The sequence below is a fragment of the Ptiloglossa arizonensis genome, chromosome 13 (assembly GCF_051014685.1).
Source record: "Ptiloglossa arizonensis isolate GNS036 chromosome 13, iyPtiAriz1_principal, whole genome shotgun sequence".
In the NCBI taxonomy this organism is placed as follows: domain Eukaryota; kingdom Metazoa; phylum Arthropoda; class Insecta; order Hymenoptera; family Colletidae; genus Ptiloglossa; species Ptiloglossa arizonensis.
Window position 1 is genome coordinate 2,094,378 of NC_135060.1, and position 27,480 is coordinate 2,121,857.

The 27,480-nt window shown below is 27.3% G+C and overlaps 4 protein-coding genes and 1 non-coding gene across 8 annotated transcripts; 4 read left to right on the forward strand and 1 right to left on the reverse strand.

Annotated features, from left to right (window-relative positions):
• The first annotated feature begins 621 nt into the window (after nt 1-621).
• On the forward strand, nt 622-2,980 carry Rplp2 (ribosomal protein LP2). The gene is made up of 4 exons (XM_076324981.1): nt 622-778; nt 1,518-1,690; nt 2,624-2,725; nt 2,807-2,980. The coding sequence occupies exons 2-4, from the start codon at nt 1,519-1,521 to the stop codon at nt 2,875-2,877; spliced, it is 345 nt and encodes a 114-aa protein (XP_076181096.1). The 5' UTR covers nt 622-778; nt 1,518; the 3' UTR covers nt 2,878-2,980.
• LOC143154159 (small nucleolar RNA Me28S-Am982) lies at nt 1,371-1,445 on the forward strand. The gene has a single exon (XR_012994007.1). It is a non-coding gene; the product is annotated as a small nucleolar RNA Me28S-Am982 (small nucleolar RNA).
• Nucleotides 2,981-3,340: 360 nt separating the features above from the next.
• Chc (clathrin heavy chain) lies at nt 3,341-13,256 on the forward strand. Its single transcript, XM_076324980.1, has 16 exons — nt 3,341-3,385; nt 3,571-3,842; nt 4,904-5,111; nt 5,328-6,286; nt 6,359-6,793; nt 6,875-7,328; nt 7,399-7,718; nt 7,895-8,160; nt 8,244-8,478; nt 8,586-8,968; nt 9,041-9,338; nt 9,429-9,869; nt 9,946-10,508; nt 10,617-10,839; nt 10,923-10,998; nt 11,078-13,256. Exons 2-16 carry the CDS (start codon nt 3,801-3,803, stop codon nt 11,209-11,211), a joined length of 5,037 nt encoding a protein of 1,678 aa, XP_076181095.1. The 5' UTR covers nt 3,341-3,385; nt 3,571-3,800; the 3' UTR covers nt 11,212-13,256.
• Nucleotides 13,257-13,719: 463 nt separating this feature from the next.
• Pop4 (ribonuclease P/MRP subunit POP4) lies at nt 13,720-15,754 on the reverse strand. Its single transcript, XM_076325518.1, has 4 exons — nt 15,558-15,754; nt 15,336-15,475; nt 14,108-14,498; nt 13,720-14,030 (listed from the first exon to the last, which is right to left on the reverse strand). Exons 1-4 carry the CDS (start codon nt 15,571-15,573, stop codon nt 13,894-13,896), a joined length of 684 nt encoding a protein of 227 aa, XP_076181633.1. The 5' UTR covers nt 15,574-15,754; the 3' UTR covers nt 13,720-13,893.
• Nucleotides 15,755-17,003: 1,249 nt separating this feature from the next.
• LOC143153886 (bridge-like lipid transfer protein family member 3B) lies at nt 17,004-26,583 on the forward strand. 4 transcript variants are annotated; one of them, XM_076325514.1, is made up of 18 exons: nt 17,004-17,170; nt 17,562-17,763; nt 17,962-18,153; nt 18,260-18,485; nt 18,578-18,744; nt 18,815-18,974; nt 19,044-19,301; nt 19,394-19,633; nt 19,756-19,782; nt 20,725-20,817; nt 20,914-21,101; nt 21,176-21,413; nt 21,493-22,679; nt 22,749-22,883; nt 23,490-23,501; nt 24,487-24,852; nt 24,970-25,117; nt 25,809-26,583. In XM_076325514.1, exons 1-18 carry the CDS (start codon nt 17,127-17,129, stop codon nt 26,168-26,170), a joined length of 4,245 nt encoding a protein of 1,414 aa, XP_076181629.1. In that variant the 5' UTR covers nt 17,004-17,126; the 3' UTR covers nt 26,171-26,583. The 4 variants fall into 4 exon arrangements, with proteins under 4 accessions (XP_076181629.1, XP_076181630.1, XP_076181631.1 ...); XM_076325515.1 differs by lacking the exon at nt 23,490-23,501 and having other exon boundaries at nt 25,809-26,582; XM_076325516.1 differs by lacking the exon at nt 19,756-19,782 and having other exon boundaries at nt 25,809-26,582.
• Nucleotides 26,584-27,480: the final 897 nt, after the last annotated feature.

The following is a 27,480-nucleotide window of genomic DNA, read 5'->3' on the forward strand; positions in this document are numbered from 1 at the left end:
TATCTAAATCTGAAATTACCTTTTTTAATTGGTTCATGTAGTTTTAAAAATTAAATTACATAAATGCATATTTTTTATTTAAGCATTAAATTAATAAATGTTATATTAAAATTTTATGAAAACGTGACATACTTTTCATATGCATTAAAGATAAAAGATACCCTTATGTCAAAATGTTCACATAGAAACATAAATATATTATAAAGATAAAACAGAACAAAAAGGGGTGAAATAAACAATAACAAATTATATTAGTGAAAAGTTTTAAATATACTATGAATGAATTTATAAAAATGTTTAATTACAAAATATACTATCATAGAATAACATTCAATTTACAAAATGTGATAGTATAAATAAGTAAAATAAAATTCACTGTTAACATTTGTTTTGTAACAAATATTTTTAAAACTAGTTGAATGCTACGAATTACAATATGTAATAATAATTTTGAATATTATAAATAATATAAATTTCAATACTAATATATTGAATATAGTGTTAAAATATAGTTGTAATGTATTTCCGAAATGTTAAATATTAAACCGATTTATTCATTTGTTAAAATACCAAACTATTTCAAAAATGAAAGCTAAAATCTAAAAACTACTTAATATTTAACTGTAGACATCTTAGGTGGCACTGTAGTCGTTCATAGAAATACGTTTACCCTCTTCCGATTTTATCTTTTCATGTTCTTTACCATCTACCAACGTCTCAAACCGTTGGCACATTCTTCTTCAAGCGTAATCCACGTTTCGTGTCGTAAGACTTAAAGGTAAATATAAACATTACATTATAATTTTTAGTACATGATATTAAATATTATGAACATATCATATATTAACGAACTAAATGACATAATTTATTTATAAAATAATAAATTATAATTGAAGATGTTTTGCGATTCGATTAATGGTACAAGCATCATACATTTAAGCAAGAATGTGTTGCGAGCATGTTATTGAGAACAAAAATCGTATATTTATATTTTTGTGGTTGAAAGTAATTTTCATTTTATCTAAATTATAGCTACATAAATAATAGACATTTAAATATTGTAAATTTTAAAATTTAACTAATTTTAAAAATACTTGGTACAAGACAAATATTAACAATAAAATTTATTTTACTTGTTTGTACTGTCACATTTTGTAAATTGAATATTATTTTGTTCTTGTTACCTATGTATAATGTAGATTAATCATCATTTAGTATGTATTTATATGTTATAAAAATAGAGAAACATGTGCAACATAATGGTACTTAAATTAATGTCGCATCTACTTTTGTTCTGCTTGAAATATATTTTTATTTTATACATTGTTCAATAAGTGATCTCATCTCATTTTATTTAAAAATTTAATCTATGTACATGATGATTTAAACAATCACCATCTTTCGACTGATAAACAATGATGGTAATTTTTTTACTGAAATAACTTAGTTTATTTTATCTTAATTAAAGAAAGTAGTATAAAATAAAATAGAAATGAACAGTGTATTTTATTTTTCAGAATGCGTTACGTGGCCGCTTATCTTTTAGCAGCTCTAGGAGGCAAACCTTCTCCTAGCCAAAATGATATTGAAAAAATTTTATCATCCGTTGGAATTGAAACGGATAATGAGAAACTTAAAATAGTTATATCAAGATTGAATGGAAAATCAATTGATGAACTTATTGCACAAGGTATGCTTATTTTGTTGTTTTCAGTTATATTTTAATAAATAAATCTACATATGAATAATAACTGTATGTACATGTGTGTACATGTGTATACAACATAAAATAATGTTTAGTTTTAACTTTTTTCTTTTGAAATTAAATGGTACAAGTTGTTTTAAACAATAGCAGAAATTTTATATGAAATTACTGGATGAATAAAGTCTATGATTGTAGTGATAGAGGAAATTAGTCACAAATTAACTTTCACTGTTTTTTTTGGTAAAACATACATAATAAGTTAGTAAAAGTTGATTATTGCAGTGAAAAAATATATTTAAGTTGCTTTCGTTATTTATATCAATATAAATAAATGATAAAAACATGCAAAGTATAATTTTAAAAGATTCATAAAACAAATATTTTCATATGGAATTTATAAAAACATTTCTGAAGTATAACCGTGATTCTTTTTAATTTGAATAACAGCTTAGGTAACAAAAATTGAATAAGAAAATAAAAGTACATATGACTCCAACTCGTGAGTTTTTTATTCTTCCTAAACTCTATCATCTATATTAATATTTTTTACAAATTAATATTATCATAGATGTTATACACATTATGTATTTGGATACAGGAACAGGTATTCGCAATAATAAATGCTAAAAAACAATATTTAGACAGTCAATTGTATTATGGTTTTTTACATTATTTGCATGTTACTTGATGCTATTCTACCAAACAAGTGAAAAATTTTAAAAGTAACCGCATTCTTTGTACTTTTTAAAAAAACGAGCAACAAACAAAATTTATATTTATTTTGTATCCTAAAATTTTTTATTCTTATGCAAAATAGTTTACTGGTGCAAATGAGAAAAGTATTTTATATGGTAAACTATACATAAAGTATTTTTTAAATTATTTTATATTTTATAAAAATGATTTTAATTCTTGCAGGACGTGAGACATTATCATCCATGCCAGTTGGTAATGTCGCAGTTGATAGTGCAACTGCAGCACCAGTTGGAGCAGTCGCAGCTCCAGTTGAAGAAAAGAAAGGTAAATTTTCATTCTACTATTTGTAATTATTTTTAAAGAAAATAAAATCGAGAGTATTACTAATTCCAATTTTATTAACAGAAGAGAAAAAGCCAGCGAAAGAAGAATCCGAATCGGATGACGATGACATGGGCTTTGGCCTTTTTGACTAAAGTGCATAACAACAATAGCTGTATAATAACTATTTGTACAACACATGTATTATACAGTTTTGATAAAATTATTTGAAAATAAATTATATTTTTAATTTTGTTATACCTCATTATTAATTTCTTTATATCACAAGTAAAATAATTTTTGCATCCTCAGTTATCAATAATCGTGAATTTTAACGATTTGTCTAGAATAAACGATGCAATAACCTTGATAAAGCACAAACGTAATATGAAAATCTCATTCTTATAAAGTAACGAAGTGATATATTGTGTGATTTATATCGCATTTTATGTATTTAACTAATTTATCGATTGTTAAATTTTAATGCGATATATTGAAAATTATCTATTAGATTAGGGTATATGCAAGTATGAAAGACTACGAAGAGAATATATACCACGTATACACTTGTGCGCCGTTGCGGCTTCATTCATAGTAGGAAGTGGGGGATGTGGATTGAAGAAAGGAAGGGGTGGTGTTCGAGATTTGCCACAAAATCGAGTTGTATGTATTCTTACGCTGATAAATATTTAAATGAACGCAATCGTTTTAATATTGATCGTAATATTGTTAGGTGTTTTATTACGTGAACCGCATAGCGTTACTATTTTGATGCGTTTAAAAACGTTTGGCAATATTAAGATATAGAATCGATCGAAACACTTTTGTACTTGAGGAACTATTTTTAGACAGAGGGGCGGTCGTTGGCGGCCATGATGGGTGTCAGCGGCAAGTAGTGACGGCATTCGCTTTGCGTCAGTTGGTTTTGTGCGCTGATGGTTGGGCTGAGGTTTTCTGGTTGAGAAGCGCACCATAGGCCAAAACACTTGTACATAGAAACGATAGATAACCGCAATATTATTTCGACTAAATAACAGCGGCTGGAAAACCTCAGAAAGTTTTGGAAAACATCGGAAAAATGACGCAGTTACTACCCATAAGGTTTCAAGAACATCTCCAGGTAGGTGACCCGCTTTCATGCCCGGTTCTTCAATTATTTCAACACGTCCTCAATGATCTTCGTTTTTACAAGCTGTATTTTCAAGTTCATCTCACATTTTTAATGTTTTATTATTCATTTCTATGCTATTACTTGTAACACTGATGGTAAAACGGAAGTTCCGTTAAAATCTTTCGAATTGACATTACTTTGACAGGTATAATACGATCGCATGTTTTATGACGCGGAAATTTTAGCAAATTTAAAAGTACATTCGTAATAGAATATGTAGAGGTTAACTGAATGTAGTATTGTCCTATATCGGAAAGTTGGCGAGAAAAATAAATTGATTTTTTTTTATCAATGAGGGCCACGTCTACTCGGCATATACGCCCCTTATTTCCGTCTTTATATGTCATGAATTTTTTAATTAAAAGGCTCATCGTTTTGTACATATGTAATTTGGTACTGTGTAGAATAAATTTGTAATATAAATTAGGTTTTCGTTAATTTTTTTACGAATGAGTTGTAATTTTTAATGAAATACATTTTGATGTAGCATTGATCTCATTATGTACTATTCAATACTCTTGATAAAATATTTTTACGTTATACACGTCTTAACACATGGTTTTCACGAAATTTAAGAAGGAATAAGTAAAAAATATTCTTTTATTATACTAATTTGTGAAGACCTAGATAATTACTAAGCTATATTCTAGCTTCTAATTTTCTAAATGGTTAAAATTGAACATTAATAATATATATAATATTTAAGAGTAATAAAAGTAATTGATTGTATTAAATTTAGAATTTTTTTAATATGTATTATTACAACATATTGTACAACAATGTCTTATGTTTCATAAATTCAAATTAAACAATTAAAACATTTTATTATAATAATTTAAATAGTATTATTTTAGTTTTTATTGTTTTTAAAATAGTAAGTACTGGAAATGAGTCATTAAATAGTATCAGTATAAATAAAAAATGTACAATAGATATTGTTTGCGAAAAGAAATATTTAAAAATAATATCAACCTGTTTTATAAGTTTGTATTTTATTATTATTGTTATAGCTTACAGCTGTCGGAATTAATGCTAACAATGTTAGCTTTAACACACTTACTATGGAATCTGATAAATTTATTTGTGTCAGAGAGAAAGTTGGTGACACTGCACAGGTAGTTATTATTGACATGAATGATTCTGCTAATCCTATCAGGAGACCTATTTCTGCAGATTCTGCTATTATGAATCCTGCGAGTAAAGTCATTGCTTTGAAAGGTAATGAATAATATGAATCTCAATGTCCTCCCATAAGTATTATTACTTGTATTATTAATATTATTTTATAAAACTACTAAACTATAGTATTTATTTCATAGTATTGTATTACATTTATAATAATTTGATATGATGGGAAGAATTTTTTATAAAATGAATAGATTCTACATTTCAGTGAGAAACATAATGATATATGTTTTACATTTGTTACAATAGCGTTGAAAACACTTCAGATTTTTAACATAGAGATGAAATCAAAAATGAAAGCTCATACAATGACAGAAGATGTGGTTTTTTGGAAGTGGATATCTTTAAATACCTTGGCATTGGTAACAGAGACTGCAGTATATCATTGGTCTATGGAAGGAGAGTCGACTCCAAATAAAATGTTTGACCGACATTCCTCGTTAAATGGCTGTCAAATAATTAATTATAGAACTGATCCAAAGCAAACGTGGCTTTTATTAATTGGTATATCTGCTCAGCATAATAGAGTGGTTGGTGCTATGCAGCTTTATTCTGTTGAAAGAAAATGTTCTCAGCCAATTGAAGGACATGCTGCTTCTTTTGCCCAGTTTAAAATGGAAGGAAATGTAGAACCAAGTAACTTGTTCTGTTTTGCTGTTAGAACTGTACAGGGTGCAAAACTTCACATTATTGAAGTAGGTCAATCTCCTGCTGGTAATCACCCTTTCCCAAAAAAGGCAGTAGATGTCTTTTTCCCGCCAGAAGCTGGAAATGATTTTCCTGTTGCAATGCAAGTCAGTTCAAAGTATGATGTTATATATTTAATAACAAAATATGGCTATATACATATGTATGATATTGAATCTGCAACATGCATATTTATGAATCGTATATCTGGAGAAACTATTTTTGTCACTGCTCCACATGAAGCATCTGGTGGTATAATAGGAGTAAATCGAAAAGGTCAAGTATTATCTGTATCTGTTGATGAAGAAAACATAATTCCATACATAAATGGGGTATTACAAAATCCTGAACTTGCATTGCGAATGGCTGTAAGGAATAATTTATCAGGAGCTGAGGATTTATTTGTGAGGAAATTTAATATGCTTTTCCAAAATGGGCAGTATGCTGAAGCAGCAAAAGTTGCAGCAAATGCTCCAAAAGGGATACTTCGAACTCCAACAACTATTCAACGATTCCAACAAGTATATTTATAATTTGTAATAAATTACTGTGTATAATGTATCAACATAAAAATAACTGTATGTATATATTAGGTACCAACTACACAAGGACAAACATCGCCTCTGTTGCAATATTTTGGAATACTTTTGGATCAAGGACAATTAAACAAATATGAATCTTTAGAGTTATGTCGCCCAGTACTTGTACAAGGACGTAAACAACTTCTTGAAAAATGGTTGAAAGAAGATAAGCTGGAATGTAGTGAAGAATTGGGTGACTTGGTGAAACAAGCTGATCCAACCTTAGCTCTTAGCGTTTACTTAAGAGCTAATGTTCCCAATAAAGTCATACAATGTTTTGCAGAAACTGGTCAGTTTCAAAAAATTGTATTATATGCAAAGAAAGTTTCTTACAACCCGGATTATATATTTTTGTTAAGAAATGTCATGAGAATAAATCCTGATCAAGGTGTAGCATTTGCCCAAATGTTGGTTCAAGATGATGAACCTTTAGCTGATATCAACCAAGTAAGTATTGTAATAATGTTTATCACATTGGACTGAAATATTTTTTTTCTAAAATGAACGTGTATTTCTTTATTTTTGTAGATTGTGGACATATTTATGGAGCAAAACATGGTAAAACAATGTACAGCATTTTTGTTAGATCCTATGAAAGATAATTGTCCAAGCGATGGAGCTTTACAAACGCGTCTTTTAGAAATGAATTTAATGTCTGCTCCACAAGTTGCTGATGCAATTTTAGGGAATCAAATGTTCACTCATTATGATAGAGCTCATATTGCGCAATTGTGTGAAAAAGCTGGATTATTGCAGCGTGCTTTGGAACATTACACCGATTTATACGACATTAAAAGAGCTGTTGTTCATACACATTTACTGTCTCCAGATTGGCTTGTTGGATTTTTTGGAACATTATCTGTTGAAGATTCTCTAGAATGCTTGAAAGCAATGTTAACTGCTAATATAAGACAAAATTTACAAATTTGCATCCAAATTGCAACAAAGTATCATGAACAATTGACTACTAAAGCATTAATAGGTATTTATCGTGTATTACATATTATTTTAACCATACCAGTTTATATAGCTAATATTATTATTACTTTTAGATTTATTTGAAAGCTTTAAATCATATGAAGGATTATTTTACTTCTTGGGATCTATTGTCAACTTTAGCCAGGATCAGGAAGTGCATTTTAAATACATTCAAGCAGCTTGTAAGACTGGACAAATTAAAGAAGTTGAACGAATTTGCAGAGAGAGTAATTGCTATAATCCAGAACGTGTCAAAAACTTCCTTAAAGAAGCAAAATTATCTGATCAACTACCATTGATAATTGTGTGTGACCGATTTGATTTTGTACATGATCTTGTACTGTACCTTTATCGTAATAATTTACAAAAGTACATTGAAATTTATGTTCAAAAAGTAAGTTTCATTATATTAATATATTTTAAATTTGGGATAAAATTAATAATTTTCATACAAGAAACATTTTTTCTTTAATTATATGTAAATGAATAATATAAAAAATAGTAGAAGAGTCAATCATTAATTTATTTGACTTCAACTTTCTATTTAATATTAGCATGGTTTATTTTTAGGTAAATCCATCACGTCTACCAGTGGTAGTGGGTGGTTTATTGGATGTTGATTGTTCAGAGGATATAATAAAGAATCTAATTTTGGTAGTACGTGGGCAATTTTCTACTGATGAACTTGTAGAAGAAGTTGAGAAGAGAAACCGTTTGAAACTCTTGCTTCCATGGCTAGAATCTCGTGTTCATGAAGGTTGTGTTGAGCCCGCAACACATAATGCACTGGCAAAGATATACATTGACAGTAATAATAACCCTGAAAGATTTCTTAAGTAAGTTTGTAAGATTAAAATTTATACACGCATATAATTTGGTATTATTTTATTAATTAATTTTTTTTTATTTTTGTATATAGAGAGAATCAATTTTATGACAGTAGAGTAGTAGGGAAGTATTGTGAGAAACGTGATCCACATTTAGCATGCATTGCATATGAACGTGGTCAGTGTGATCGAGAGTTGATAAGTGTGTGCAACGAAAACAGTCTTTTCAAAAGTGAAGCAAGATACTTGGTACGACGTAGAGATCCTGATTTATGGGCTGAAGTTCTTCTTGAAAGCAACCCATACAAAAGGCAATTAATAGATCAGGTTAGTTTACATTAAATGAAATAATAAAAATAGAATTAATTTGTAAAGGCATCCAATAATATTTTATTTTTACTATTCTAACCAGTTATTGAAATTCTTGCTCATAGGTTGTGCAAACAGCTTTATCAGAAACTCAAGACCCTGAGGATATATCTGTTACTGTGAAAGCCTTTATGACTGCTGATTTACCAAATGAATTAATCGAACTTCTTGAAAAAATTGTACTTGATAGCAGTGTTTTTAGCGATCATCGTAATTTACAAAACCTTCTAATCCTAACGGCAATAAAAGCTGATCGTACACGAGTAATGGAATATATCAATCGATTGGATAATTATGATGCTCCTGACATTGCTAATATAGCTATTAACAACGAACTGTATGAAGAAGCTTTTGCTATTTTTAAAAAATTCGATGTCAATACATCAGCCATTCAAGTTTTAATTGAGCAAGTTAATAACTTAGACAGAGCTTATGAATTTGCTGAGAGGTAATATATAATCTGTAATAAGTATGTTAGTATTTATTATTTTTTTTTAAATTAATACATGCGTTTTTGTAGGTGTAATGAACCACCAGTATGGTCTCAATTAGCTCGAGCACAATTGCAACAAGGTTTAGTTAAAGAAGCCATTGATAGTTTCATCAAAGCAGATGATCCATCAGCATATGTAGACGTTGTAGAGACTGCTCATCGAACTTCTCACTGGGAAGATTTAGTTCGTTATTTGCAAATGGCCCGCAAGAAAGCACGTGAATCGTTCATCGAAAGCGAATTAATATATGCATATGCGAGAACTAATAGGCTTGCAGATCTTGAAGAATTTATTTCTGGCCCTAATCACGCTGATATACAAAAGGTTATACATACATATTCACATATATATATATATGCATTTACAAAATTTATATATTTTTTGTAATTATATATTATATCATTGATTGTTTAGATTGGTGATAGATGTTTCGATGACAAGATGTACGATGCTGCTAAACTTTTGTACAACAATGTATCAAATTTTGCGCGACTAGCTATTACACTTGTCCATTTGAAAGAATTTCAAGGCGCTGTTGACAGTGCTCGTAAAGCCAATTCAACTCGCACTTGGAAGGAAGTTTGTTTTGCTTGCGTAGATAGCGGAGAGTTCAGATTAGCACAAATGTGTGGATTACACATAGTTGTACATGCTGATGAACTCGAAGATTTAATTAATTATTATCAGGATCGAGGACATTTTGAAGAACTCATTAACCTTTTAGAAGCTGCATTAGGACTTGAAAGAGCACATATGGGAATGTTTACTGAATTAGCTATACTTTATAGCAAATATAAGCCTCAACGAATGAGAGAGCACCTTGAACTTTTCTGGTCCCGCGTTAATATACCAAAGGTATGCTAATAAAGATATACTTCTTGGAAATATTTAAGTAAAAAGAACACGTTGTATTTACCAATTACATGCTTAGGTACTTCGTGCAGCCGAACAAGCACATTTATGGGCAGAACTTGTATTTTTGTATGATAAATATGAAGAATATGATAATGCAGTACTTGCAATGATGCAACATCCTACCGAAGCATGGCGAGAAGGCCATTTTAAGGATGTAATTACTAAAGTAGCGAATGTCGAACTTTATTACCGAGCTATACAGTTTTATGTTGAATATAAACCTTTACTTTTGAATGATATATTACTCGTTCTTGCTCCACGAATGGATCATACAAGAGGAGTTGCATATTTCAAAAGGACAGGGCATTTACAACTTGTAAAACCATATTTAAGATCAGTTCAAGCTTTAAACAATAAAGCAATTAACGAAGCATTAAACAGTTTACTTATTGATGAGGAAGATTATCAAGGTCTTAGAACATCGATTGATGCATTTGATAATTTCGATAATATTGCACTAGCACAACAATTGGAAAAACATGAATTAATTGAATTTAGAAGAATTGCTGCATATTTGTATAAAGGAAATAATAGATGGAAACAGTCAGTGGAACTTTGTAAGAAAGACCGACTATTTAGGTAAATTATATAAGAATACTTGTGAAGTTTTATTGTGATTTTATTGAGTATTAGTAATTTCTATATTTTAAAATTATTATGTATTTTTCTTATTTATATTTAAAATAGAGATGCTATGGAATATGCAGCAGAATCTCGAAATTCCGAAGTTGCCCAAGAATTATTAGAATGGTTCTTGGAAAGAGGATCAAAAGATTGTTTTGCAGCATGCATGTTTCATTGTTATGATTTACTTCACCCAGATGTTATTCTAGAACTTGCATGGAGACATCGTATCTTACACTTTGCCATGCCATACCTTATACAAGTCGCTCGAGAATATATTACTAAGGTACGATTATTTACAATTGTAAACATATTTAGCTATTGATATTGAACAAAATCAAAACAATACTTTCATTTACATTTTGATAGGTCGATAAACTGGAGGAAGCTGAAAGTCGACGTCTTGAAGAAACTGACCATCAAGAACACAAGCCTATGATTATGCGTAAATATTTATTATACTCATTTTTATACAATACATTTTGTATTATATATATTTTTCCATAATATTTGTATGTTTATAGCGGAACCTCAGTTGATGCTGACAGCAGGACCAGGTATGATGGCACCTGGTTATGCACCACAAGGTGTGTATGGTGCGCCTCCGCAGAATGTTTATACACCTACTGCTGCAGCATACCAGGGTTACGGTATGTGAAATACAATGTGCAACGCATTAAATAACAGAGATCAACAAAATCTACTTTTCTATAATATGTAGGTAGAACAAGATTATTTCAATAGCTCATAATTATTATTAAATGCTGACACAATATCATTAAAGAGAAAAGCATTGCCGCGAAACGATTGTAATATAATAAAGATAATGAATTCAAAGTAAACTACAAAATATTTAAGCGCGAATTTCTAGTTTATGGGTAACGTTTATAAAACGATTAATTTACTGTTACAATAATCAAAGAGTTCACATAGATTCATTGTTTATTAAAACAAAACCATGTTAAAAAATACACATTTTGCAAATACGCATCGTGTACGAATCTTCAAGCAAATATAATATAATAGTTAATTTTAGTAATCCATATTGTATTGAAAATTTCGCAAATTAAATTAAATTATTTCATGTTATTTTGCAAAGTAATCATTACATAGTTTTACAGATATATCAATGTATTGTGTACGTACGTGCCTTTGTTTAAGTATTGAACAAAATTTTAGTTTAAGGTAACGTAAAATTAATGGTCTTAAAAAATACTTGTAAGTTTCACTTTAATAAATATGTCATGGAATTATGAAGTGCTTCCCCTTTAGTAAAAAAGAAAAAGAAAAATTTGGCTAATTATGTATAAATGACCATTAAAAAAATATGAGAACTTGAAGTTAACGTTTGTGTCCATTCATGGAAAATGGTAAAAAAATATTATTCTGATATATCATTTTTAGTAGTAAAACGAGTCTATTTATCTAGATTCATTAAAAAGTTGTTGTCATGGTCAAATGTATGAGCCTCAAAATACTTAGCAAAATAAATAAAAAAAAAAATGTGGCATATATCAGTACATCAGTATAACAATAAGGAAAAACGAAGCTAAGAAGTCTAAACTGTACGTAATGTATCTAGAAACTTAAATATAATGAGATATAAAATACGTTTGTATGTCTGTCGATGCATAATTTAATCTCTGTGTGTGTCGTTGCTGTGGCATGGATAAATAAAAATTTAGCATTTGACCTGGCAGCCAAAATGTGAAATATAGAATAGTAACGTTGTTATATGCCCTGCTAAAAGCGATAATGAAGGTAGCTCTCTGATATACTCTTACTAGACGAAAAACGTATTTAATCCATTGAAAAAAAAAACTTTTTAACAATTTCGTCATATTGATGTATGGATATATGTACTAAGACTTGTTTATGTTGGCTTATAATATTATTACTTTACCTTCTTTTTTGTACACGTTAAATTAAAGCATGTAACGCCTGTGAAAATATTTGAAGGTGTTAAGATACATAAATTAATTGTAATTTTGTTTATTAACGTGTTCAGTCTTTAGAAATGTAATTTGGAGTTTTTTTACTTGTCGTACTTGGTTTATATAATGTATGTATAGTATCCTATTTGGATGTATTGTTCGTTATATCATTGTATTAATGTATAATGAAATTATAATACAAGTATTAATGTAAGTTGAGAAGTCAGATTCCAATGCATATGTAGCAAATGACAGAATCGTATTGTTAACGTTTCTGCTCGTTAAATAATTTACATTGTCTGTATAAAATGCTCTAATAACAGATCAGGATCAGTGTACAAGATATGTTGGAAAAATTAAATTTTTTCTGGCACATCTTACATTAAATGTTCCTAAAAGAGCAACCTTATTGCATAAGACATTTTGAGTGACATTTTCTTATGCCATACATCACAAAATAAATGAGAGGTATGCACTTATAAATTGTTCTCATTATTCATAAGTATAAAACGAAAGTTGGAAGTTGAACTTTAATATGACAATGTAACAACATTTTCAAGTACATCTGAACAATGTTTGTTGCAATAATAATATTGTCTATTGCAAATAACTTTCGTTTGGTATTTAATGAGTGCAGTAATTTTAGCTGCATGTATTAAATAAAAGTGTTAAAATTAGATGATGCGGACGAGAATCTGTAACATTCCTAATAATCACTTCATCTTCATTGAAATTATGTAATGAATAAAATTGTAGATTGAAAAGTGTATTTAATGCCGTTCTGAAAACAAATAGTAATGTAATTGTATCATTGTTTGGATATTATGGATTATAATAAAATATTAGTAAATTTGGAAATAAACATACTAAGATTGGTTGTTGAATATACAAACATATAATTAAAACCACATCTCTGTAATATTGAAAGTCAGTATAAAATGTGAATTAATTATCACCATTAAATTTGTCTCAATAAACAGGATTGATTTGAATATGTACTTTTTTATGTTACGTATCTTTATGTTAATCTTATATTTCGATGTATTGATTTGTCATACATTGAAACATGCTCTCATTATAGAAAACTTACACTTTCTGAGGTTTTTACATTTTAAAGTAGAACATTGCATAATTAGTAAGTGAAATGACAACGAACAATTTTAATAAATTTAAACAAATATTTACACTTAGGAATAAATAATATTACATTACTATAAATCAAAAAGCATTGAATATAATTATATTTTTCTACAGAATGTATGTTTATTGATTTATAAATATTGAAAGGTGAGTTCAATCTTTAGTAATTTTACAAATTGTAATGAGTTTACATAAATTACAAAGTTACAAGTTATGTTCTTATGTTTACACATGCATATATCACATAGGAGACATTAATTCATATATTACAGTTCATATACACGTCCACTCTTCAATTTTTTTATAGTTCGTTCTGTAGGTCTAATAGAAAGATCTTTTCCGAATAATTCTAGTTTTATCTGTTTTAAATAAATATTTATGATAACAACATCCTTAGGTATGGCTGAAAAGCAATGCAAATTGCAACATATAATATTTGAATATGTTTAATGCAAGGACATTATAAAATGATTTGCATACTTCGAATGATATTGTCTTTTCCACAAATTCTGAAAGTATTTTTAGTATCTTGAATAATTATTCCATTTAACCCAATTAAACTAGGACATTTTGATCCTACAATTGCTATTTCAGCACCATGGAAATCTGCTTTAATTAATTGTTGATTAACAGTTTCCCAATTTGAATCAGTTGGATCTTTTGGTATATTAGTAAGTAACTTGCTACCCAGCATTTGTTGCATATAATTTAACCATAATTGATTTAATGGTAACAAATCATTATATTTCATGCCATTCTTACAACCAATTTTGCGTAGACCAAGTTGCATTCGTTTCCTACTGGTTAATAACTTCCCTTTGCATCTCTTTTTCTTGTTCCATTTATTTTTGTGTTTACTAAATATAAATGACTATAAAATAATTATACATTAATGTATATTTGAAATAGTATATCCTATATTAACAAAATCTTAGCAAAGGTGTATTTGAATACACAGTGATACATTTTTTAAGTTATATAAATAGCACAGTAATACAGGCAATAATTAATATTTATTTAGAAATGAAATGACTTTACATGAAAAAATTGATTTAAATAAGAAGATGTTTGCATATAAAATTTCACTTTTAACAAAAACTATTGGAAATCTGATAGGTAACCATGCACTTGATTGAATATTAATGTAAAAAAACTTATTAAACTATATTTTGTTTATTTGTATTTACAAATAACATTAGTATTAATCTATTATGTTTATGAGCCTATTTTACATAAGTTTGTATATAATATTAATAAATTTACTTTATAACAATTTTTTAATGTAAAAATTGCTGAAAATGCTCTATGAATTAAATTATTGTACACAACTTTGATATGTTTTGTGTCTTGAATTTTTCAAAAGCTAAAATAATTTATACTTTTAATTATTTAATACTTCAATTATAAATTTATAATGGTTTAATACTGATGTTATTTGTAAATAGAAATGAACAAAATATGGTTTGTAATAAAATGTATTATATCAAAAGTGAATTATATGTGTACCTACAGAATTTTTAAATTGTGTTTCTTAATAACAAAACTTTTTTTGTAAAACCTTTATTTTACATTTATTTATTTTTTCATACAAAAATCACCCCTATCTTAATTGTACAATGATTACTGAGCCATTCTTTTGTGAATGAAATGTGTCCGTATATACATATGTTTTATATTGCTTTTTAACAAAAATAATACTTCAACATACCTTTCTTAATTCATCCGCTATAGAGCTAGTATCATTAGTTGGCAATGTATTTTGCAAAAAATTTGTAATGTATTGTTCACTGTTTTCACATGTACTAATTTGTTTTGTTATACTTTTAGGTAGTGTTGAACATATGCTTTCTGTAACAATGAATATTATTTATTTAAAAAAAAGTAATATGTCATGGTTATAATGTTAATATATTATTTCATAGATACATACGATTTAATTCTGCCATTACAATGAATAATATAATAAGAATATAATAATTAGATGAAATCTGTCATTAGTAAATTTTAATAAAAAAATTGTAAAGTAAATACGTATTTAACCTATCATTGGTATCACTACAGAGTATTCTTTGTTGTTTATTTTAAAAATCTTTACACATTAGGTATATTAATTTATCAAAACAATTTAAAACACTATTTTTTGTTTAATTAGATCTTCTATATGTAAAGTGTATTTAAAACTGAAAAAATATTGGAATGTTCATTTACAATGAAATGCTCTTGAATTATACATCTTCAGAAACATAATCAGAAAAGTAAGGTCAGCTTTGTATTACTTTTATTTAAAGTTATGTATCGCTGAAATTGGTTGTCCAAAAAGAAACATTGTTTTGTGATTGTTAAGATTTGGGCTGCTTGAAACATTTGAGAAAAAAATTTATGAAATTATAATCTTTATATAGCTAGCGGTATTGCTATCGTGATTTTTTTGTGAAATAATAATTAATAACAAAATGGATGTCATTTGAAATTAAAAATTTTATTTTTGACATAAAATTTATTAATTTGTTTAATATAAAGTGAAAACGAATATAAAAATAAGAAAATATCACTGAGAAGATATTATCATATTTGAAAGTAAACATGTTCATTACATTTAGAAAAATCTTGACAACCACTTTCAAAAATATTTTACATCTTTACTACTTTTTTGGATTTCAAAATAAAATTTTAGAAATACGTTTCTAAATAATCAAACTTTTCAAAAGTATAGAAAATAAATATTTGATTTTTTGAGCTTTCACCTTGGTTATTTTCCTTAATTTAATTTGAAAATGTATTTCAACATATAAAAACAAAGAGAAACTCATGAAAATAGATGATATCACATATATTTGACGTAAGCTCGATTGAAATCCTGTAGACTCTCATATCAATATGTACTATACTCCACGGGAGAACATCGAAATTTAGAAAGTAATATTTGAATACACCAGGAACAATGCACTAACGAAAAGGATGAGTCACCAGAAAAAACATGGAAAATTCTTCCATTTGTACTATCAAAGAAAGGAATTGCACGCAAAATTTATTTATTTATTTATTACCTTAAATTTATCAAAATATGTTTTAAAATGAAATATGAGAAAAAATTTAATTAAAGAAATAAGTATGTCCTTCAAACATATTAAAATTATTCTAGAAGTAATATAACAGGAGAATAATATAAACATACAGTAATATAATTAATAATATTTTGTAATTAATAATTAAGACTCATGGTTAATTCGAGTAAAATTAAATAAGGTTAGATTGGTCCATAGTCAGGATTTTAGAATACTCAGAGGATTAGCCAATCAAAGTTGAAAACAACTTGGCGCCCCTTTGACTTGTAATCCTCTAATAGTAGTATAGTCCATTTACTGACTGCTTGAGTTGAAAGTCGTGGCAATCGTGGCATGTATGAACAAATTTTAGTTCATTGTAAATGTAGGATGTCAAACTAACCATGTTGCAGCGCATATTAGATGTTGTAGAAACTAATTGAAAGTAGTAAAAAATGGTGTCAATAATAAAGAAGCAACTATTGAAACATCTGTCGAGGTATGTACATGGTTAAATTATTTATTCTACCTTAAACTTAATATAACATTAAAAATTGTACTACCCTTAATTAATTTGAAGACATGTTATTAATATTTACAATTGTGGATAATTTTATTTAGTTTATTGATTCATTAATATTATTGCTATCAGGTTATCGGTCATTTCTTTTTGTTTTTGTTTTCATTTGTTAACATGACAAATCAAAGATGATTACTTAAGACTGTAACTGAACTAAAAGTAGATTGCTATGTTATGTCTGCATAATGCATATTACAATATGTTACTTCTAAATTTAGATATACATGTGAAATTTTTTGTTAGGAAGATTACAATATTCTATTACATTAGGAATATAATATTTATTGTATGAATCTATGTAAATTTATAGGTTTACAAAGAATCTATCAGTTGATAAAATAAATTTAAGTACATTTAAAGGGGAAGGTGAATTAACAAATTTAGAGCTGGATGAAACAGTTTTAACAGATTTATTAGAGTTACCATCCTGGCTCAGATTAACAAATGCTTGGTGCAATAAAGTTTCATTTCGTATACAATGGACCAAGCTAAGAAGTGTTCCTATCTTTTTGGTAAATAATATGTATAAGTATATATATACTATCTAAACAACTAGATAATATAAATTTTTATAAATTAATTTTTGACATTTTTCTTTATCATGCTAAATATTTATTAAAATAAAAATACTTGCAATAAAATTTTAAAAAATATTACCATTATTCTTACTTTTATATTTAAAATTTTAATTAAATTTTAATGTTTTATAGAGTTTGGATGAAGTTCATATAGAAGTAGAAACATGTGAAGACTTAAGAAATTTATCTTCCTCACAAGGTTTGTCTTCGTATGCAGGTCCTACAAAGTATTCTTTTATACATAAAGTAATTGATGGTATAACAGTGTCTGTTAATACTGTATCGGTTACATTCAAAAGTCCTGCATTTATTGCTTCAGTTCAGGTATTAATATTCTTGCCTTATTGATAAAATTTATTCTTATATTCCTAGAAAACTGATGAATTATTTAGCATATAATGGTAATTGAAAAATGTTTATTTTGTTATAGATGAATCGTATTATTGTGGAATCAAAGTCTGCAACATGGCAACGTTGTGATTTAAGAACAACTAGATTAAAAGATCCAGATCGTGGACAGTTACTTATTTTTAAAGAACTACAATGGCAGACAGTTAGAATAGAAGCACAAAGTACTAAAGATAAGAATCTTACACCATTACGTTTACTTACAAATCAAGCAAGATGTCTAATTACTATCAAGAAAAGAATATCAGGTTTAAAATAAATACAATTCTTCTCACATAATGAATCAATTTTTGTTATTTAATAATACAATAGGGTCAAGTGTTTTTTTTTTTTTTTTCAGATTGTTTTGTTATGGGATCAAGACTGATTTTTATATTAGATGATCTACTATGGGTTTTGACAGATTCACAATTGAAGGCAGCTCTTCATTTTATTGACTCCTTAGGAGGTCTTATAGAAAAAGCTACAATTTTAGAACGTAAAACTAAAGCTGCTAGGAAATTAGAGGTTTGTAAATAGAACTTTAAAATTGATATCTATGCAATATTTTTATCATATGATAATCTGATTTCTACAGGTATTGCCAGAATATCAAGCACAAATTTCTCAGCAGTCACGAACGAAAAATCAATATGATACCGTTATTTCAGAAATATTCACCAGACATGATGTTGTAGAAACATCTTATCATTTTCTTTGTCAAATAATTGATTTGCATTTATGTGATGATCCTGGCAGTAAGTAAATTTAAAACTTTTATTATTTGTTATAATATTTAGGTGATGCATTATTTATTTTGGAACTAGATGGTAGATCCTCTCATCCTGATTTAAAAGATGGCGGTGCACTGCAAATTTCGTTAGTTAGATTTCGAATTGATTATTATCCATATCATTTGGCAATGGCTGATAGGAAACATTGGATTGAATATAAAGAGAATGCTACACCTCACAGTCAGTGGTTACAACAATCGTTAAGTTCATTCCGAAGTCAGTTTATGGATCTCATTGATTCTGGTAGAACACAGCACTCTCCATTGACAAGAAGTCAGGGAAATGTTACAGGTTTATATTTAAGAAGATAATAAATATAAGTTGTAGTAAAGTATAAAAGTGCGTGATTTTAACATTTAGAAAAATTTTCTATTTATATTTAGTTAATAATACAAAAGGTTCAGGAGAAAACTTGGAAAAGGGTAATCAAGTACCAAATGCAAATACAACTTCACATGAACAAAAAAAGTCACAACATCCAAGTGGTAATCCTGTAAAAAATTATATTTTGGAACAACTTGCTAAATTGATGACAACATGTATTATAATAAGGATTGATGACATTACTTTGTTTAAAGTAACGACCACATCTCGCAATCCTATATCAAAAGAATTAGTTACAGGTATCTATAAAAATTAGAACATTTGGGTTAATTTATTTAGAAGGCCTTTTTTTAAAAAGAAATATCTTTTACATAAAATTCTTGCATAATGTCAATAATTCTTTCATTTAAAAATTGCACAGCTCAGACAAGGAAGAAACATGCAACAGGTATAAATTACTAATAGTTGTAGTATTTCTATATTAATATTGACTTACAAATGCTAGATACAAGTAGCTTCATGTTTGAAAAGTTCTGTTGCTTCTTGTATTATGTTATTATTCCATCATATAATCTCTGCTACGTAAATTAGCATTAATTTACAATTTAGTGCAAAATATTTTTAATGAAAATTATAAATATCTAATTAATTATTATTACACTTATAATTAATCCAAAGCAATGTGTTAAAATATAATCACAGCTTAATTTGCTTTCTTAAAATGCATATTTGGAGTAAACAAAATTTTATTATACGATTTTTAAGAAATGTAAAAATTATCTATATTATTTTTAATAGTATCTTACATTGCTGCTGGAGAATAATTATTCTCGATTAACAATTTTCAATATATCATCTTTTACAATGCATTGATAAGAAATATAAAAATCCCTTTATATCTGGATCAGCAATATTTTGTCTTTTCTGTATTCATATTTTATTTGTTACATAATTCATCAGATATAAATCTTCTAGGATTTCTTATGATATTTATTAAAACAAGAATTTTATAAAAAAAAGTATTAACATCACATAACTTGTAGCATTGTCACAGGTAATGAACTAATTTTTTTACATATTATAAGTGTAGGCTTTAATTACAAAAGGTATAATATACTTTTTCATCGAAATAAAAATTGGAATGCTGTTAAAACAATAAAATTACTTTAAACATTTTATAAAGAAAATGCAATCAAAATTATGTTTGTTTAAGCATATACAAAGCACTAAATTTCGTGCAATCTTTATGGTTTGCATTTATTTGTAATAATATAACATGTTATATGAATTTGTACTGTTATACAGACTAAATTCATAACGCATGCATCTTATTAAAAAATATATTTAAATTTTTATCACCAGTTTGTTGAAATACTTTCATTTCACTTAGGTGAAACAGATAAGTTTTGCCTCCCAGAAGATGTAACAATTGTCCATGCTGAATTTACATACTACTATTATCCTGGAGATATTACATTTCCATGTAGGTAAACATTCAACAATTATTTTTATCATTATTGTTTTTTTAATAAAATGATATATATTTAAACTAATTCATAATTTAAATTATTTTGTTTAGTGCCACCACCAAAATTTTATGTGCAACTCAATCCTATTCAAGTAAACTTTGATGTTTGTTCCTGTTTATGGTTAAATTCTTTTGCATTAAATTTACATCATTCTTTAATGAATAAAGATACACAAACAGTACATACTTCCAGTAACTTCATGTACTTTGATGTGAAAATTGAAGCTATACTTCCAAGAGTAAGTGGGTGTAATACATAATAAATATATAATTTAATATTTATTTATATTTATAATATAATTATTACTTTTAGATAGTTTTTGAGAGTCAGCAAGATTATCCAAATCAAAAGGATAGGCCAAAATCTTTACATATTCAAACTTCAAGAGCATCAATAACAAATGTTCGATCAACAGAAAGGTCTTCAAGAGCAGATTTAGCACAGTGTTTAAATGCTTTTCAAATGGGTCAGATGTTTTTTGGTACAGAATTTCCAAATAAACAGAGTGATTTTCATGTTGTAACAGATAAATTTTTTGCACATTGTGCAGGTAAGAGCTTTGTACATATAAATAATTCTTATGATATTGTGTGTGATTCTTTATGTTTAAAAGATTACATTTATTTTAGCTACCGATAATATTCGCTACCCGCCTCCTAATTTTAGTAGCAATTCTGTAAATGAATTAATTCGCCAATTACATCGAGAACTTTTATGGACAGAAGCTAAAGATGTGTGGTGCTGTAATTTAGAACCTGTTTGGGGGGAATTTTTTGGTGCTCGCGCAGTTGGACAGAATCGTCCTGTGCCGTTTCTTGATACATTCCCTTTAACTTTATGGTGTTATATGTCGATAAATCCATCACATTTAGAAAAATCTTCAACTGCTGATATTCATGGTCTTGCCTATATAAGCAACTTAGTTAGTGTACAGATAAATCATTATCAATATTTATTTTTATTGAGATTATCGGAAGTTTTATCAGAAATGGCAACATATCTAACCATTGATTCAAATAAAATATTAAAAGTTGATTCTGATAGTTCACTTATTATTGGTGCACTAATACCACAAGTGGAAGTAACTTTTGTTATGCCGTCACACACTCCTGGTAAGGAAAACTCTGGAGGAGATTTGGAATCGGTTATGCCTGATTCATCTAGTATAGCTGATGATATTGCGAGTTCCTCTACTCCATGGCAAAATAACGTAGAAAGAGTTGACTGTAGTGTTAAAAAAATGAATATAAGTACTGAAGTGACCCCTCAAAGTGAAATGTCGTCGATGTTATCTATGGATTTCATGCATTCTGTTAATACAACCCAACCTGTTGTTACATTTAAACAGAATGGTGCAAATAAACATGATCAACAAATATTAGCAAACACAACCCATAACAAACAGTGTATTGGCATAGAAGAAGAAAAAGCAGTACCAAGTGTACGATATACAGTTGAATCTGCACATAAACATAGTAAAGGAGATTCGTCCATATTCATTCCAAATAATTTCAATGTTGGTTTTTCTTCTATGAAAAAGGGATTGAGTAATTTAATGACATCTATCGATTCAGCTTTGAAGCCTTCTCCAGAAGATGGTAGCAGTGATACAGTATCTACAAGGAGTGATGTTAGTTCTGATAGTGAGAATTATATCTTAGCTAGTCTTCAGGATCAAGAGAAATTGGATACAATGTTTGCTGTTAATAATACAATTAGAATGACAGCAATAGAAGAAGCTAGTGAAGTAGTTGAAGAAACTCCTGATACTCAAAGTGAGAAATCTATGGACAGTGTGTGCAAACGAAAAGATATTGTAAGTTAATGTTTTGTAATGTGTAACATAATATAGTTAAGAGTTTAATTAAGTAAAATTTTTTTCTAGGTGTCTATGACAACATTTAAATTATCCAAAGTTGAATTTATTCAGCAATCTTGTGGGTATGCATCTTCAATCAAAGTCCAAGTTTCAAATATTGGTAATGATGAATGTTCGTCAATTCCATGGGATGAATTTCAGGTAAGATAAATATGCATTAGCCTAAATGTAAACTTCTTGTTTGTTAGTAGCATACAATTATGCTACTTTTAATATAACTAATAGATATAAATATTAAAATTTTAAACATTTCCACAATTAATATTGTATCATACATTAGTATTTCTTTCATATAATAATTCTATTAGGAAATTTTAAGTTTACTTATACACTATACAAATTACGTTCTTCTATGAAAAGAATTGTATTTATTTTGAACAGTGAGAATAAATATTAATAATTTGTAATTAATACAAATTTATTCATTCTAAAAAGTGTTATCATTAAACTTTTGTTACAATTTGTTGAGGTGTTTTAAGTATGAAGTTTTGTTACACAAGTCACATTTAAATAATATTTAACTTTTTTATATAGCTTTACTTGAAATTAGTGACTAATATTTTATTCCTGGTTACGTTTATGCGCTAAGAAAGTTTTAAATTTAATTTTTAGCTTTATATCACATACATTACAACCATTTTATACTATATATGTATATTTATACAATGTTTGTCTTTTAACTTTTTTGCATGCCTCTCCTGCGTCTCTCCTTCTCTTGTGAATGTTTTTATGTGGCACTTGTGGCAGGTCAAGAGGAAGGTATTGGCAAAATACTCATATATTTATTTATATTAGATGCCTTGTATTGCATATGTTCTATTGCACGTTTATTTCTTTTAGTACATTATGTTACCATTATACAAGTTTAATACACATATTTTATTAACAATTCTAATTATACAAATCCATAAAATCATGCAGAACAAGATATACAAGTAAATATTTACTAAATTTATTTTCAAGTAATTACTAAAAGTCTTCAGATTATTGTTACATGTTGTTACACATTTAGAATGTATTATATAAATAAATAGGTTTGTTATTAAATTAATAACATGTATTACGAAAGGCGAAAATATTTTCATTATTTTTTATTTGCATAAATAAATGATTTATATAAGTATTTTCAAAGTACAATTTTTATTTCATAAGAAAAGTTTTAAAGCTATTTTATTTTTAATTTTGTAATGTACTGAAATTACAATAAGTTTCTGTAGCATGATTTAAAGTAATGCTTATCTGGAATGAATTTGTAAAGCTTTTGACTGCCATTAAAAATATGTGTATTACTAAATATTTTTTACAAGATTTGTAATTACTTCATATATCATATAAACTATAGGAACATAGTTTTATTTATAAGATAACACATTTTCAGATGTATTAAATTTTCATACAGTAGATAAAATTTGAATAATATTGTACACTATTCATAAGTAAAGTACAAAGAAATCTAAATAATTTTTTTTTTCTATGCTAAAAGTTATAAAGTTACTGTTATTAAGATGAAAGTTATTCTTTACTTCATTATACATAAATAATAATTAATATCACTTTTACAAATTTTAGGATTTTAGGTTTATAAAATATTTTGGACAGTTTGAATTTATTAAGATTTATTAAATGAACAAATAAATACTGTTATAGCATAGCAGATTAAATGTTCTTTTTGTAACAAATTTAAAAAAATCTGTACAATTATTTTTTTTATAAATGTATCTTTTTAACATTTTCTGTTTGCTAGACAAAATTCAGTACACGATCTAGAGGTTGGGTTGAATTACCTTCCGATTCGAACTGTAGATCATGCATTAAACTACGTTTGGATCATGATTTAAAATGCAAGTCAGACTCTTATAAACTGTCTGAAGCAAGTCAAAGCATAATTAACAAGAAACTGCACTCATCTGAGAATCAAAGTAATATTACGGAGCAAGAAGTAGATGTTTCCTGCATTGATGTTCATAACAAACAAAGTGTCTTGGATTTATTTGAAGACAAATTAGACATTAAAGTTACTGATATAACAATGGCCTTGTCAATGAGTTCAATAACTGGACTTACAGACTTGATTGAAGATGAAATTATTCCTAAACCAATACCAATGCAGGTATATCAAATTTATTTTAACAAATTTGATTCTAACTTACAAATGAAATTATATTTTATGATACTACATACCTTTGCATTTATAATCATTTTTAAATTTGAATAATATTTATTACAGATATATCTAGAGAGTATATCATTGCGTTTAAATGAAGATCGTCCTCCAAATAATATAACTTCACCAGGACCGATTCCTATAGATTTGAATATTTCAAAGCTTAGAATAGTGAGAGATGCAAATGGTGTTTTTCATATTGAACCAGTTGGTAAGGAATTATGTAAAATGATAATTGTATTATTGTTATTCGCCACTTGTAATTTATATTGTTTGCTTTTTGTTCATTATAAACAGTGATACAACATTGAATATGTTATATTGTCTTTATATATGCATATGACGTACACATAATATAAATGCAAAGAGTAATTTAAATATAGTCAGTAATACAGTATAGTATAGTTTTTAGTAAATTTCTAAATTAGATGCAAGTGGCCGATTTATTTATATATTTATTTACCATTTTATGATTAATATTATACATTATATAATTGTTCTGTGCATTCAGATGGCCTTTCTAATGTGAGCATTGATATAACACAAGTAGACAATTAGTATTAGAGTTTATTTGAATCGTATTGTCAAATAGAACTATTTACAAATAGATGTACACTCAATTAGGCATGATTTCTTTTTGTTCTAACCAGTGAAAACAATTTTTGCAAATTATCACAGTTGCTTATTGAAATTTAGAGTATGCAATTTATAAATCAGCATGAGTGAACAATATACATGACATAAAACAAACTTATTTCATTTTACAATAACACATTATATGTAAAAATAGTTCAGACAATCAAAATATATAGTTTATTTACTACAAATATGAAATCATATTTAAAACATGCTTAATTTTAATTCATGTGATCATTTACCTAATCAAAATGTTCTATTTCTAGTAAGTGTGTTGAGTACGAGTAATTCCCTTGTGACATTATCAAATAGTGATAATCAAACAGTCCAAAATGTAGATCGAGAAATAGAATTAAACATTTTGAGACAGTCTAGTAAACAATTAAAGTCAGACAATGAAGAGCTTCGACGTCGTCTCGATACTCTGGAGAAATTATCAGAAGAAAATGCGAAACTAATGCGCATAAAAGAAGAATCTGATACAATAAAATCACATTTAAATGCAGCACAAGAAGATATACAGATCCTTTTACAAGAAAAGAAAGTCTTACAAGAAACAATAACGGAGCTTCAAAATCAAATAATTGGGAGTGGTGGTACTCGTGCATCTTGGTCAACTAAAAGATAGCATACTAGTTGTTTCGATTGTTCGAAATGTTGTAGCTCGAATAAGTCATAGTTATAATTTCATTGATTTAAAAGTAATTTTCATGTTATTAAAAATGATATGTATTAGTCTTTGCATTAGTTTAAATTCAATTAAACAATGCATCGCGTTACGATGCTTTTGTCTTTGTTGATACTTTAATGTAATATATGGATTGAATTTATTTTATTTTAATTAGGTTTATTTTCAATTTATGAAAAAAAGGACTTAAAATACCTATCATGATTAAAAAAAAGAACAATATATAATGTTTTTATTTTATTTTATACAGAAAGGAACACATCATTTGATTACTTTAATTATTTGCAATGTCAATGAACACAATTAAAATTTGATTTGCATTGGATAGTTCAATTCAAAGGAGCAATTTAAATCTCTAAAATTAATTATAACACATTTATTATTGTTATTTCTTTCAAAATAATTAAGGTTACATTTAGTTTTTTTAACATGAAATTTTACAATTTTTCGTCTGTTTTTTAAATAAGTAGTAAACAGTGATAAATGCAGCAAGTACAACAAAATATTTTTGTTTGTTATCAGAATTAAAGATACAGTGAAAAACAGTATTCAAAACCTTCCATATGTAAAAATTTTACGAGGAAAACTTATATTTAATGTTGGATTTGTGTTTATAAGAGGTAAATCATTAGAAATCTTTTGCTATTATAAAGAATTTAGATTCTGCGTTATATGCGAATGTTTCGACAACATTAGAAAATATGCGGCAACGAATTATAGATGTATGTTCAGCAATAAATTTAGATATTAATGTAATTGTATTACATTATTGACTATATAGATAGAAGTGTATTAAAGATGGTCGACCTGTATGACGACTTGTATTAAACAGATTCTGTCAAATCAATAAATGTCTAAAAATCTCTTTTCCCTTGGAAAAAAGGTCACACATCAAATATTAATAATGATTAATATTAATTGTACAAAATTTTGGAAAGAATACCATACTCTATTGTAGTATTCCTCTTGAATACTTTTTTTCACTGTACCTTTTTTTCTGGTAGCAGACATTTTTTGTAAGACTTGTTAAAAACAAAAAAAAAATAGCTGCTTTCAGAAAATGTATTGCAATTAGCTTGCAGGACTTTCAGAACCAAATTGTCTAAAACAAAAAAGATGTATATCAGTTTACTAATACCAAAATTGATCAAGGTGATTATTGTTATATCATTCACCCTGTTCAAGGTTCACCATATATATTATTTTGTCTACCATAATTTTGTTGGTAACTACTGTTGAAGCAGTTCACA

Bases quoted from the DNA above. Each gene is read 5' to 3' on its own strand.
- Rplp2 (XM_076324981.1), top strand. From the start codon at position 1,519: ATGCGTTACGTGGCCGCTTATCTTTTAGCAGCTCTAGGAGGCAAACCT. The intron at 1,691-2,623 runs GTATGCTTATTT...TAATTCTTGCAG, and splicing joins TGATGAACTTATTGCACAAG to GACGTGAGACATTATCATCC. The intron at 2,726-2,806 runs GTAAATTTTCAT...TTTTATTAACAG, and splicing joins TCCAGTTGAAGAAAAGAAAG to AAGAGAAAAAGCCAGCGAAA.
- Chc (XM_076324980.1), top strand. From the start codon at position 3,801: ATGACGCAGTTACTACCCATAAGGTTTCAAGAACATCTCCAG. The intron at 6,794-6,874 runs GTAAGTATTGTA...TTATTTTTGTAG, and splicing joins CTTTAGCTGATATCAACCAA to ATTGTGGACATATTTATGGA. The intron at 9,339-9,428 runs GTTATACATACA...TTGATTGTTTAG, and splicing joins ATCACGCTGATATACAAAAG to ATTGGTGATAGATGTTTCGA.
- Pop4 (XM_076325518.1), bottom strand. The intron at 14,499-15,335 runs GTATGTTGAAGT...ATTATTTTATAG, and splicing joins TAGCGGATGAATTAAGAAAG to TCATTTATATTTAGTAAACA. The intron at 14,031-14,107 runs GTATGCAAATCA...ATTGCTTTTCAG, and splicing joins AAAAGACAATATCATTCGAA to CCATACCTAAGGATGTTGTT.
- LOC143153886 (XM_076325514.1), top strand. From the start codon at position 17,127: ATGGTGTCAATAATAAAGAAGCAACTATTGAAACATCTGTCGAG. The intron at 19,634-19,755 runs GTATCTATAAAA...AAAATTGCACAG, and splicing joins ATCAAAAGAATTAGTTACAG to CTCAGACAAGGAAGAAACAT. The intron at 21,102-21,175 runs GTAAGTGGGTGT...TATTACTTTTAG, and splicing joins TTGAAGCTATACTTCCAAGA to ATAGTTTTTGAGAGTCAGCA.